Below are 14705 nucleotides of genomic sequence, written 5' to 3' on the forward strand. Positions count from 1 at the left end.
ATCATGTTATAAACCGTGCAGAGCTTGCAGTTTCTTTCTTCTGACACAAATATTCCATCTGTGAAAAAGATGCAATGCAGTACAAAGAAATGACAAAACAAGAACATATCAAGGAATGTACACACAAGCATGTTTCTTAGCTCAATTTCAATGAACCCGTGCATAAACCAGGAGAGTGTGAACATGGCTGTGAGCTCTATCCTGATTTTTTACCTTACAACAAACTGAAAAATGATCTGTGATGCTAAAAGGTGGTTATTTTTGGCAACCTGTATCAATTTCCTATTCACACAGCAACTGGTGGCAACTAAAAATAATCCTGTTTTAGTACCAGCTAAGAATCTGGTCACAGTTGGCACACGAACAACATGCACAAATAAAATTTAAGATCCCTTGTTCCGCTATTTCATTCGAGCCCACTCATCAAGCTTAGTTTGCTGCCATTTGAAAGCTATTGAAAAGCCATTAACTGGCAGGACTGTGAGAGCCGCAGTGCAGCAGCACACCTCAGCGCTGGAAGAATGTGGCTGCAAGTGCACACCAATTAAATCTTTCTATTCCTGGGGATGTGGGATTAGGAGCGGTGTCAATCAATTGTGCTACAATAGCACGTGCAGTAGTCATGGTTCAAGACGCACAGAGGTTTACCATAACTCTGGCAGTCGGGTGAGGATGACTTGGAAGCCTCTGCAAGATCCTGGAACAGAAACTACGTTAAATAATGTATTCTGAGGTATACTGGATACCTGAGGAAGGGCTCTAAATAATGCATTTTCTGGACACGACAGTTGTAGCAGAAGAGAATGCCGAAACCTGTAGCAAGACTACAGCCTGAGATGAAAGAATGTCTCATTACCATTTTATCAAATGCTGTAAGTAACAAAACGGTTATTTTGATTTTAAAACTGTCGTTTTATTTTCTGAGGTGTGTCTTTTGAATGCATATGCAAAAAGTCGAAGGCAGATGCTGCATGATGTCAACGTGGTAGTCAGTGGGGAAGGGGAGTTGTTACTTTGCATGTGAATATGCAGGCAGAGCACAGCGTTTCTTTTTCTCCTCTGTTCAGAGGCAACTTCATTGTGTGTGTGTGATAAAGCTCTCATTCTGAAGTTCATACCGATCAGCTTTTTAAACTTTTGTTTAAATTAGTTACCGAAGAAAATCATATCCAAACCCAAGGAACATGTCACGCATAGCATTGTGTTAAAGACGCCTATAAGGACAAACTCAGACATGGCTCTTAAGCTTTACAAGGGTAATACAAATGAGAATAGCTTCATAATTATAAGCACATCTCATCATCTGTTGTAGATCTAATGCTTATATCCCCTCCTTATCAGAATATTTGCCTGTTTGGTGTGACAGGCTTAAAAATTAATAATGAACTTTTAACCTTGAATCATGCAAGCTGCCTCCTTAAAGGCTGAAATTAGGATCTATGCTCGATGTATTGATTCAATGCAGAGCAAATTCCTAGCAGCATTTTTTTTTTTTTTTGATCTGCCTATCAAGGCTGCTCGTCTTCCTAGCTGCACCTTTTTTTGAGCTTTTTGGTTTTGCCCTTTAAAGCATCCAGGGTTTGAGTGGAAATTGCTGGTTTTACATCAGATAAATGAATAATTGCTTAGATACTTGTTTTGGACAGCCAGTAGTAGTTTGTTAGCCATGGGTATTTTTTACTGCAGGACTTGGAAAACTTCAGACTTGTAGTGATTATGTCACTGTTTTTACATGACAAATAGCAGATCGCTGTAAAAGGTTTTCTGCCCAGATTGTGGTCTTTGATGACTTAAGTGTACCAAGGACATTTCTGAAACTATTTTAAAAGCACTGTGTTACACTCAAGAAACGAGTAATCGGGTTCTTTGATGTTTTAATATGAAATTAAGGTGCCCTGGAAGTATTTTAGTAATTCAAGGACAAATAATTTATGAGGGTTTCCTCTTGTCTGGATTCAATGGCACTTGTGTATAGAACTGCTTTTAAAACTGGAGGGAGTTACAAGCCTAAATTCCCTGTTCATGCAAAGAAGCACAGATTAGTTTTACTGCATAGTTTTAAAGGTGCATTCTAGGAATAAGTCTTCGAGCCTGTAATGCGATTTGACAAATGCAAATGAGGAGTTTGCAGCATAGTAACTATCTTGAAGATGTCAGAAAAGTATTGTTCAGTCTTTATTCACTTTGGAAATTCTTTCTTAAAGTGGAACTGTAGGAAATGTATATGGGTGTGTGTGTTCAATAGCATATTAAACATGTAACACTACAATGAAACTACAAGGTCGTTAATTGGAAAGAGATGAGGATGACCGTGAGGTTCTCTCATTAAAAGGAATGACGACTACTTGGGGTGTTCGTTGAATTGGTTAGAGGGCAGGGATGAAGGACAAAAACACAGCAGAGGGAAATGTGACTGTACGGCATTAGTTTTGGCAGTATTTGTTTCCTCTTTTCCAAATTTGGAATTTTGTAATTAGTGATTTCTCACTAAATCAGTGTATTTTAGCACATAGCATTTTTCCTTCCAAATAGTGTGCTTTAGAAGACAATGTGTGCTGGCTGGAGCCTGCCAGAAGGGCTTTTTACTGCCTGTGCTTCTCCCTACAGAACTGGCAAATGTGCTTCCATCTCCACCTGTCATTAGAGAAGGAGAAACATTTCCTCTGTGATCCTCCCCTGAGCATTAACGTTTGACTTAATATGCCAATAGTGTTGCTGATGTTTGTGTTTGGCAGCGAGCTGGGATCAAGTATGGGCCAGGGCTGCGGGCAGGGTGACAGCACCAGCGATGTTCGGAGATCTGCTGAGAGCAGCTGAACCTCACAGGGGTTGGGACGTGACTCTTCACACCGTGCTTTGCTTTTAGTCCATTTCACTGATGATTTCTGTGTCAGAAGGAAAAGACATTGAACCAGAGGAAGTGTGTTTGCAGAGCACTGCCTCTTGGTCTGCTTTGGGGTGAGGGAAAGTATCTAAAAGATATAAATTAATGGCACTTTAAAGCTAGTATTTTATGAACTGTAGCACTGTATGCGTGACTTTTGTGTGTGTTTGCACTTTGTTTTTTTAATCTACAGAGATTAAGTGTGGAGATCTGAGCTGAGAAGGGCTACGGCTATTCTCCTACTGCATTAGTACAATTTTACCAATCTTCTTGCTTTTTTTCCGGGCGCTGCTCCCACTAGGAGGTGGTGAAAATGAGACATACTGTCACCATCTTGTCGTAGGGTCTTTCAAGATCCAGCCTTGGGAGGTCTCTAGTCCATCCTCCTGCTGTAAGCAGGGGCAGCTGTGTGGTCAGACCAGATTGGTTGGGGCCATGCCCAGTGAGGTCTTTCATCCCAGTAGTACTCTGGAATAAGGCCTGCGATGCCGCCGTCGTGTTGTCTTCAGCTGGCACCTGCAGCATTTAAAACACAGGCTGTACGCGTGTGTGCCTGTTTGAGCAGCTCGTGTTGTCACTACTAGTGCCCATCTCCTTTTTGCAGCCAAGCATGGTTGCTCCCGAGAGCCATCCCTGTCTGTGCCAGTCGCTGCTCCTTGGCAATCAGCTAGCGTCAGCTATTTAGAAGAGAGAACAGTGGTACGTAGGAGAGTACCACATGTTATCTGCCAGCTGCTGGGTACCATTTTATCTCGATGATTTGTGTGACAGACTGTACAAATGAACATAATTTTGCAAATTAGGCAGCACCTCGCTGTTATCTTCTCTCCCTTGTATATCCAGTTACGACATGAATATCATCATTTACATGTTACGGCTGTGTGTTTCCACCTGTGCTCTGGACTTCATCTGAGGGATCTGCAAAGGTAACTAAGAAAAACAGTACTTTGGTCAGGAGGCTTGAATTCATTACTGAATTTAATTACTGAATGAGAGTGTGACTTCCACTGCAAATGCTGTAGAGGTGCATAAATGCAAACAGAATTAAAACCTTGGTAAGGAGTTATAGTCGTGCCAGCTGAAAGTCTGAGCCAAGTGCATTTATCCAAATATTAGGATCATCAAATCTGAACATCAGATCCTACTTCCATACTTTCTGGATTATTTCTGTTTTCAATTCTTTTGTCTCCTTTGTATGAATTTGAAACACTGAATTGTGCTTTGTTACAGACCAATACTTACAGAGATCTGTGATGGAAATACTAATTAGATGTTTATTGGTGAATTAATTCAGGATTTGAAACAAGATACATAAGAAATACAATAATTCTCTCCAACATCTACCCCTTATTACATTCAGCATCTGAATACATGGCAACGATTGCCTGCGAAGAAAATGAATTACAGTAGAAGTGAACTGAAAGATTTGGCCTTTAAATTTTGCTATATCCTCTTCAGATATCTTGTAGTCTGTACTGATTTATTCCTTCTTTTCACTGCCTCCTAATCATAGTTTTTAAAAAATCCATATACTACAAGGGTGTTTCCTTATATTAAAAAAAATTGCCTTGACTTTAGTCTGCAATGACATAGACCTTAATCATATAGAATGTTTAGAGAATCACAGAATGGTTAGAGTTGGAAGGGACCTTAAAGATCATCTAGTCCAACCACCCGTGCCATGGGCAGGGACACCTCCCACTAGACCAGGTTGAAAGTATACTTTGCCTTGAAAGGCTGACGCCAGCAGTAATGTCCTTACAGATGTCATCTTGAGTATTTTTCACACTAATCCACAGGGTATTTGGTAATAAATTTACCGTCATGTTTATGAATGAAAGTAGTGTAAATTCTGTGGATTATTGTTATTATTTCTGTTTTATTTAATTTTACCCCACTTTTTCCGTAGCTTGCCATTTCAGTGCATTTTCTGTTTCAATATAATTATTAGCCACTAGAACTCTCAACATAGTTGGATGAGCGTTTCACCCATGGTGGTGTCTGTCACCAGGGTGTCACGGTGTCTTTTCACCAGGGTTATGGGACAGACTGCATTAGCACGTTCCAGGACACAGGGGAAAGTGGTGTATCGTCCCAAACTCTCGTTTAGCACTTTAAATTCAGTCTGTGAGCTTTTGCCAAGGGATTCAGCCATTCTGACATCATCCAGAGTCTTCTGAGGCTCCTCCGGCCGTGTGCCACAGCGATTGCTCTACCTGACCTTTATGCAGCTTGGAAAGGGGTGGAGGAAGATGTGACGCGATACATTAGTTTTAGTTTACAGAGGATGGGGGTTCGATTCTCCCGTGGATGAAGAGGCAATACTGTGGGTAAAACATGTGATACCTTTGTGTCAGCTTTCTTACTGTGAGACAGCCTGTGAAAATTTCATCTGTGTTTCAGTAGAGTGAGTTGTGGTAGTTTAGAGTGAATAAAAAGAGGAGCCCGAAAAGAAAAATTGGAGACCCCTAGTTGGTCTGTGACAGAGGAACCCTTTGCCTCTATGGCGGCATGTGCAGGATGTGTGATGACCCAAGTAAAGGTGACACACAGGTGCTCTGTCACACTGGACGGTTAGTGAGGCGAGAGAATTAGCAAAATCTTCAAAGTGTTTTCTTCTTCCCATGAACAGGTTTTCTTCTCTTCCGGGGCTGGACAGGAGGTGGTATTCATTTATTTAGTCCATTTTGTGGCGGCCAGAGACTTCTCATGTCCTCTTGAACGTCCTCTGCTACTGATGAGGAGCTCAAGGAAAAATTACACGGGTGGTAGGAAGGAGAGATGTAGATATAAGCAGGATGTCTGCACCAGTCCCTATTTAACAGCCATCCCTTTAATTTAGGTTGATATTTCATGATGGTGTCAGCTAACTCTCGCGTGATGGTTTATTTCTGCAATAAGAGAGCTAAGTGCAACATGGCTGCAGGGAAAACTTCCTTTTCTTTGTATGTGCTTTTATGACACTGTGACCTATGGCATAAGGTTAAGATCATTACTGAAATGAGATGCCTAGCATGACTGAGAGACCCTGCCTGCTTAAAATGAGACTGGGAGGAAGAGGCAGGGGTCATCTTCCCCGGGAGTCCAGAAGGAGCGAGTGGAGCAGCTGTGTGTGACGAGCCACTGCTTAGGAGTTTTCAGATACTGTGAAGATGCATAAAGCAATTCTGGGGGAATAAAGAGATTTCGATGAAAGGTATTTATTTGAGAAGCTTATACTGTAAAATACAGAAGAGGAACGCTAATACAATACACAGTATTTCTTATTCCATTTTGACAGACTGAATCGGAGTATGATGTATTAGTGATATACAATGCAGATTTTTTTAAAAAAAAGTTCAGGCAGTATGATAGTTCAGGTGTCATAAAGGGTATCTGAAAAATTAGGTAAAACTACTTTTTAATTCTGCAGTCAAGAATAAATGGTTTTTTATCGTACAAACCTCGATACAAGTGGAGCCACAGCTAGAACATTTTTGCCTCTGTTAAGTTCTTTGTGTCTCTGTCTCTCTTACTGTAATCACAGGATAGGTGCAGGCCAACGGGAAAAAAAAGGAAATTATTTACAACATATGAAGGGTAGTACTTCTGTACCAGCTTAAGATACTAGATGTATTTATTTATTTTTATTCTCCAGTTCATGGGTTCATGTGACAATGACAGAAACTCAACGTTATTTTTTCAATTTAAACTAATTTTCTACATTGCCTAAATGTCAAAAAGTTAGAAATCATGACACCAGGAAAGAGGTAAAAAGAACCTTTAATTTAATACCTGTATCGAGACAAAGAAAGTGATATTTAGAAAAATGTATTTTAGGCTGGCAATAGCCCAATTATCTTTGAACTTCCTAGTACTGGTTATCTAATAATTTGTCAAGTGTGCCTCCAAGTAAATAAAACTTTCCTAACAGTAACAACTGCTTAGAATAACATTTGGAAGTTGTATTAAGATCAGGTTGTATTAAGTTGTATTAAATTGGTAGTTGAAAAAATACAGTTTGAAATAACAGCAAGAGTAGCAATATTAACTCAGATAATTGAAGGCTACAAGTTTTCCAACTTCATATTCAACTAGAAATAAATTCTATTTATAGTATTTTTAATGGAAATTACAGTCATCCCAAAAATAATTTTGATGTCATCATTTTGTTTCCCACTGTAAAAAGTCTGTCATGAGAGAGAAGCAGCCGCATTTTCTGTGGAGAACTTTACTGTGAACTTGTAAGGAAATTATTAAGAAATCTCTTATATTTTTGGTATTTGGAATGCTTTTTTCTTCTAATATAATGATTCTGCAGACAGCAAAGAAATCTAGCCACCCTGAAAATAAGATGAAAGAAGATTGTAAAGGTCAAAGTATCATATTTTCTCACTGTATTGGCACAGCATGCATGAAGCTTCAGGATTCTGATATTACATTTTTAAGATTGCTGCAAGAACAGAGAACAGCAAAAAAAAAAAACCTAAAACTAAACCAAACCTTGCTATTTCTAAATGTGAAATTGTAGTGATAGAGCCACTTTTCCCCACAAAGTTTGTCAAAATTTTGAGGCTAAGGAACTTATTTTCACTCCTGAAGTAACTTCTTCATCCAAATAATAATTCCTTTACTTTCTCATTTCAGACAAATTAGTATACTGCATTGTGGTAAATTTTGCACAGTTGGTAAGTTGTAAAACCAAGGAGAAAATACTTGTAGATAATGAAATTAATATACGCATCAAAATTGCCATGGTATAGAATCACAGAATGTGTTGGGTTGGAAGGGACCTTGAAAGGTCATCCAGTCCAACCCCCCTGCAGTAAGCAGGGACATCTTCAACTAGATCAGGTTGCTCAGAGCCTCATCAAGCCTGGCCTTGAATGTCTCCAGGGATGGGGCCTCCACCACCTCTCTGGGCAACCTGTTCCAGTGCCTCACCACCCTCACTGTAAAGAACTTCTTCTCTAATGTCTAATTTAAACCTACCCCGCTCTAGTTTAAAACCATTGCCCCTTGTCCTATCACTACATGCCCTTGCAAGCAGCCCCTCCCCATCTCTCCTGTAGGCCCCCTTCAGGTACTGGAAGGCTGCTATAAGGTCTCCCCAGAGCCTTCTCTTCTCCAGGCTGAACAACCCCAACTCTCTCAGCCTGTCTTCATAGGAGAGGTGCTTCAGCCCTCAGAGCATCTTCGTGGCCCTCCTCTGGACCCGCTCCAACAGGTCCATGTCCTTCTTGTGCTGAGGGTTCCAGAGCTGGACACAGTACTCCAGGTGGGGTCTCACCAGAGCAGAGTAGAGGGGCAGAATCACCTCTCTGGATCTGCTGGCCACAGTTCTTTTGATGCAGCCCAGGACGCAATTGGCTTTCTGGGCTGCAAGCGCACACTGTTGGCTCATGTCCAGCTTTTCATCAGCCAGTACCATAAACATAGTTATTTTAAAGCAAATAAAATCTTAAGTTGAAGTAATTCTAATTTGTTCTCAAACAAATGGAGAACAACTAAGTCAAGAGAAGTTTAGTTTGATTGGGAACAAATAAAGGGTTGTCCTAATGCAAAGTTTTTAATAATAAAGGAGCATCACCAAATTAAAAAAAAAAATATTGTTTGATTGTTTATCAAAAGGTGTATTTACCATTTGTTTGCTATCAAGCAACTGCCTTCAGTGCAAACAACAGCAAAATAAGACCTGCTAAAGGAAACCTTCAAGTTCTAGTATTTTGACCACTGGACGTACCCTCAGGTGACAGACGACACAGGTCAGTCTGCTGTAACCTGCAGAAACACAAATGCAAGTAGTATCGCCAAATCTATTTTCCTTGCCAGTGCCATTCTTGTACACTGAAAGACGACTATCCCTGATAAGTTGCCCCATCTGTAAGGCCATTCAGAGAGCTGGGACGTAGTCCATTTTAATCTCTATTTGGCCAGTAAGAAAGGCAAGGAGTGTGGACAGGAGGGCACATCACAGAAGTGGAAGAGCATTTGGTCGTTTATTATTAGGTTTTTACCCAGCTAGAATACAGATGTTCCTGTAGGGTTTCTACTTGAAAGTGTGCTTTACTGTCTTTTACTTCATAGTTGATTTTAAAACAGAAAATGTTATTCTTGGGAAGAAGGAAAACACGGAGTCTGATATCTTTGGCCTATTATGAATGTCTCTCTAAGCACTATGACTTTCCAGAAGAGGTCGAAGTGATATTCAGAGCATGTAGACAGGCAATAGATCTGGGCCATACCACCTCAGGCTGGTGGGGTCCTGCTGTGGTCCCATTCAGTGCAAATCCTGTTATGAAGCATGACATATAAAATATGTATAGGACCTTGTAAAGACATCTACAGAAAACAGAGCGATTTACTAAGGTCATATTTTGAAAACTAATTGGTGGCTTTCAAATGTGATCCTTTTACTATATAAGGAATCAAAGATTTCTCCTGTAAAAGTTTTGTAACTGTTGACATCTAAGCTGAGGAGAAGGAAGGAGAGAGGCAGGCATGTGGAAATTTCCTCTTTTTTCAGTCTTTGGGGAAAGAGTAGTATAGTTGTCTTTAAGTAGCTTATTGCAGGAGGCTCTCAGAAAATAGGTGAAAAAATTTATCTGTTACTCAGCACGCAGTTTATGTGAAACAGGAGAAATTTTAAGTTGAGATTGCAGATGAAATGAATACCTTGTTTTTCAGGTGCTTTTCTTTGGGCACAATTATTTGATTTTGTTAGCTGCAGCACTAATGGTGTTAGTTACAGAGGTGGTATGTGTAAATCATATAGGCAGTTGTGAAAAGTAAAGCTCTTAAGGCAATGTAAATGACATAGGTAATTCCTCCTGATCACCAATTAATATGTAGATTTATTGAGTCTTTGAAAGACACTTTTTCTGTCTGCTAAGCAATAGGGTTGGAGCTGCAATAGTAATTTCTTGATTTCTACTTCAGTTTCTTCAATAACTTTGAAGCATTTTTCATGTTTGTCTTGTTATTTCCTCAGTGAAGAAACCTGACGTTTCATGTAGCTAGGAGCCCATCCATTGACACTGTGCTTTTTTTCAGTTTGTCAGATAAGATGGAGCTGTTCAGCTGCTGCTTCTTCCTCTTTCTTGTTCTTCTTCCTCTCCTTCAGACAAATGATCAAGCGGATTTCCCCGTTTTAACTTAACTCAGAAGTGGTATTGCTGTGCGTGTTCACAAGCAAGTTTGACAGTGATTCTCTGCACTTCTTTTCTTTATGTTGTATGTGCCAGTGCAGGTGTACTGTAGTATTATGTGACCACGGGTATAATGCTGGATGGTAGATGTGGAAGGTGACCTTGACAGACTATTGTAAACTCTGTTGTCAGGACAGCTGCTCAGCCCGCTTTCATTTTCACTTATCCCTGGAGATCCAGCTCAGACCTGCAACTGTCCTGGCTATTCTAACCATAGCCCAGGCTTAGCTGGGACGTACCCAGTAACTATCCCCCCGGAGTAAGGGAGGGAAGTCTTTCAGGTGCCGGTGGTGTAGCTCTACATACCAGAAAGTTTCCTGGGTTGCTTCTCCACTTTACTGGAGGGTTGACTTTACAGAACTTTGCAGGGCATCTGGAGGTGCCAAACGAGCCAGCTGCCCTGAGTGCCAGAAACATTGGACTGCTGTGCCCACCTTCGGGCCTTTGTGCGGCTTTTCACCCAGTATACCAAACAAGGAAGCTTGCAGTTTTGCCTGTTAATCTCATCCATGTGTGTTATTTTTATCTTGGTACTCTGCCGAAATTTACACTATATTAAATTCATTTTCTTGTTCCAAATTCCCCTCCTTTTTATGCTATCTAACCTTTCTTTTTCCCTTTCACCCTTCAAATTTCTGTTAACTTGTCTCTCCTTAGTCACTGCTTAGCTAAGCTATGCATATTTAATTCTTTTCATCTTTCCTCATAAATCAGTCCCTCAGGCCCCTGAACCATTTGTGGTGGTTTCTTTTGAACTGCTCCAATTTGACTGTCTAGAATTGAATGCAATATTCCAGATAAGTTGCCTTTTCTGCAGAAAGGAGGAGGGCCTGTTTCCAATCCTTTTGCTATTTGAAAACTGAGATGGCAGTCCCTTGATGTACACTGAGCAGTGACCAAAGGCCCACATATTAGCTCTGCTGCAGAATTTTTGTTAGCTCCACTGTGCTGCAAACTAGCTTTCCATCTGCTTTTACTTTACAGTAATCTCTGTAAATGATTAGATTGCATGTAGAACCACAGTCCACTTGGCACAGGATTTCCTTTCCTGTGCGCTTTCCAGTCCTTATGGTTAGGTCTACGAACCACTGTTTCCCTTTTGGCTTTTGACAACTTGATGTATGGTACTGAATATCCTCTTTGTTTTGATCCACATGTACCTTTTTCTTTTTTTTTTCCTTTTTAAAACTAATTTTTGCTGCATGCAGGCTTTTGCAAATTTTGTTTTATGTGTTTTTCTCCTGTGTTTTCTGTAATTCTCATATATTGTATGCCTCTTGATCCCTGGCATATTTGCAGCCTAAATAGTTATATCTGAGAAAGTCTGTGATGAAAGAACTGCCCCAGGTTTTGAAACAGTCTGTTTTTTTGTTTCTTTGTTCAGATAATTTACAGTAAAATGGTTGGTTTTGCTGCTGTTCAGCTTTCTCAGTACCTTTGAGGCATAGCAACTGTAATTTTTTAGCTTCCTCTCACTGTGCACCTATGTTAATACACCCTTCAAAATTGCAGATTTACAAGTACCAGCAACAGTCTTAGTGTTTTTCATCACTTGCGATCTGAGTGTCCTTGGTCTGAGTAACAAGCCCTTTATATTGTACCGTGATGGCAGGCAGAATTTTCCAGTGCATCCATTCCCAGATGCACGTCCTCCCCTCCTCTCTGTCCTGTATCTGAAAGTGTGGACTAGAGATGAATGTATTATTACATCTCCATTTACTGCACGGTGAGGAAATAACTCTTATCTTCACAGCTTAGTTGCAACTTCGTAAGTTTTGCATTGCAGGCAAATAAAGACAGCCAGGTTTGTTTAAGGACTAAAAGGAGATTTTTTTTTTTTTTTTCTAGAGGACTTCTCATCTCTTCGTTCTTGTCTTTTTATTGTAATCTGGCAAGCCCAGATCATCTTTGCTCTCATTGGGTCTTCTGATTTGGAGCTTCTGGAGTTTTACTTCCTGTTGGTGTGATTTATAGAAATTGAGATTATTAAAATATAACCAAGTATGTTGATGTTATTCTCTCAAAGGCTTTGTGAGTGACAAGCCTTAAGTGCTTTATATTAATCTAACAAGTATACATTGCTTGCTTCTGGAAGTCCCAAATAATGAGTGACGTAAATTCAGAGATCCAAAAGTGAACAAAAGATTGTAAGTGTTAGCTCAAACAGCCAATTTAGTTTTTCTTCTAACTTGCATATTTATAGATATATCTTAAAAAATGTGTTAGTGCAGACAGTTTGAATCAGATGACTGTTGCTTTCTGATTAATTTAAACTCTCTCTTCCGATCCTGACATGGGGACTTTCTTAAAAAAAGAATTAAAAGTAGCTGCTTTAGGAATAATATTGTTAATCTTTGTGAAACATCTAAGCATATTTTGCTTTGATTTTCCTAAGGAGACAAAGTCTGCATGTTGATGTTACTTGCGAACGTGTGTGCATCTTTTAGTTTTTCTTTTTTTCTTCCCATCATAATTTCCAAACCTGTTACCCAGTTTCAAGAAAATGTTTCAAAACCAGGTTAATCATGACAGGTGAGCAGTGCTTGGTACTACATTGCCTAGGAATGTTGTACAAATATTTCATTATGGTTAGAAATGATAATCTTGCTTTTCTGGTACATGGGTATCGGGGTTAGCTTAATAGACATGGAATCTCTTGTCACAGAAGATACCAAGTAGTCTCAAGTATGTCACAAGGAAATTTAAACCTACTGTTAAGTACGTTCCTTCTTGGGTGAAATGCATCGCCATGCAGAATTGCCCTTTGCACCACTTACCTCACTGCAAGCAGAAATAAAGATAAGGTGGCCAGACAGCATTTGTAGGGAAAGCTTCAAAGGGTCTGTCTACACTTCATAAAAAAGAGGAAAAGGCATTGGACCTCCGATGGTCTATAGGATAGTTATTTAGCTCGCTGGCTCGGTTTTGAAGAGTTCCCACTACCCCTCTCTATGGCAAAGGCTATGGACAATATCTAGAGACCTCTCCCAATAGATAGGGTGGATGAAATTCCCACAGATTATGTGCTCTGTGCCCTGTCAAATCTTCCATCTATTTCAAAAGGCATTGTAGACTCAAATACTGTTCCCTGCCTACACATACTCTCCTGCCCCTTACTAGAACGTATACAAACACCTTTGTTCTTACATTGTAAAATTCCTTTCTGCTATGTTAAGGTGCAGTCTCCACTTTAGACACTGTGAATTTAGAAGCCACAAAAAAAGATAATTCTGTTTTACAGCACAACAGCACAGCATGATAATCACAGGAGAATTAGGACCATATGCTATGCAGTCTAGATATGTTTCATTTGTTTTGCATGAACCTTTACCACGTGAACATGAGCCAGTATGTAACACTTAACTGGCGAGCCAGAGATTGCTTCCTGCCCATCTTTTATGTACTAGAATAGAGGAATCCAAAACCAACATTATTTTTTTTCTTTTTAGTAAGGGGATACTGGATCCCAAGTTTCATGGACCAATTGCTCAGAAGCCTTCCTTAAAGTTGGGAAGAACAGTAGGTAGTGTTTCAGCCTATTGTCTGGACAGTCGTTATTCGGAGTTGCTACAATACAGCCCTAAATCCAGCTTGAGGACAGACTTTGATCTCCTAAAAGATCAATTATCTGGAATATTGTATGAGAAGGTGCATGTGTTTTACTCATCTCTGAGAGTCTGCAGTCTTTCCAGTTGGAAACTCCAGTGCTCCAGAGCAGACAATGGTGTTTTAGTTTGTCTCACAAAAGTTTCTGGCGTTTGCGGGAGAGCTTACTTGAGGTATACTGTGGTTTGTGGGAATCCAGACTGCACCTTTGTCTCATCCTCCAAGGGTGTATAGAAGGATGACAGCAGCAGAGAGAGGATCCGGAGACAGCAGCTTTACCAAAAGAAAGGGTATGAGCTCAAGCAGATGGTGTCTATCCATTTTGCTTGCATTCATGTAGTTTCCCGGTGTGATCCACAGATGAGGACTGCTGCTCTGGGATATACACAGCTCCTCTCAGACTATTCAGACCTGTGACTTCCCTGTGCTTCAAGACAGGCAAAAGAAAATAATAAAGATATTTTTTTCTAAAACATGGGAAGAACCCCTTACATATGGATTTGAAACCTTTGTTTTATTACACTGAAGGGCAATGCATGGGCAGGCACTTTTGCTGCATTTATGGAATAGGCCGGCACACAGTTAATGACTTTTACTTAGAACATAAAATATCCATATGTTACAGACTACTACATGACATAAATCACAAATGACAAAGCAGAGCCCTCTGTTTTATTTGGTTTGTTTTTATTCAGGCTCTCTTCTATCACTATGAAAGCAAGATCCCAAACTGGTTGATTCTTTGATTCAAATATAATAAATTTTTAGAGAATGCCACTGTAACTTCACTGAATTGCTGATAGATAGATAATAGAGTCTATTAGAAAGCCTGTAGAGTTGATTAATAGTGTCTGATAAGTAACTTTTCCGTGGTATCAAGCTGGAAATTGATTGCAGCTCCTGCTTACCAGTCTAGTCACATCGAAAGGCTCTTGAAGAGCAGCATACAGGAGTGGGGTATTGTAAGAGGACGGTTGCTTGAATGCGCTCAGGATTGCTCTTCAGCAAAGACAGAGTTGGGTGTTAAG

The 14705-nt window shown here is 40.0% G+C and overlaps 1 protein-coding gene across 2 annotated transcripts in view; it reads left to right on the forward strand.

The window, feature by feature from the left end:
- The first annotated feature begins 488 nt into the window (after positions 1-488).
- The window catches only part of MYO16 (myosin XVI), a 327046-nt gene continuing 312829 nt past the window's right edge, over positions 489-14705 (forward strand). For both annotated transcript variants that reach the window (XM_054193468.1, XM_054193479.1), the window contains exon 1: positions 489-872. In XM_054193468.1, coding sequence (XP_054049443.1) covers positions 845-872 — 28 coding nt within the window. In that variant the 5' untranslated portion in view covers positions 489-844. The remainder of the gene's footprint in view (positions 873-14705) is intronic.

The sequence above is a fragment of the Rissa tridactyla genome, chromosome 1 (genome assembly GCF_028500815.1).
Source record: "Rissa tridactyla isolate bRisTri1 chromosome 1, bRisTri1.patW.cur.20221130, whole genome shotgun sequence".
NCBI lineage: Eukaryota > Metazoa > Chordata > Aves > Charadriiformes > Laridae > Rissa > Rissa tridactyla.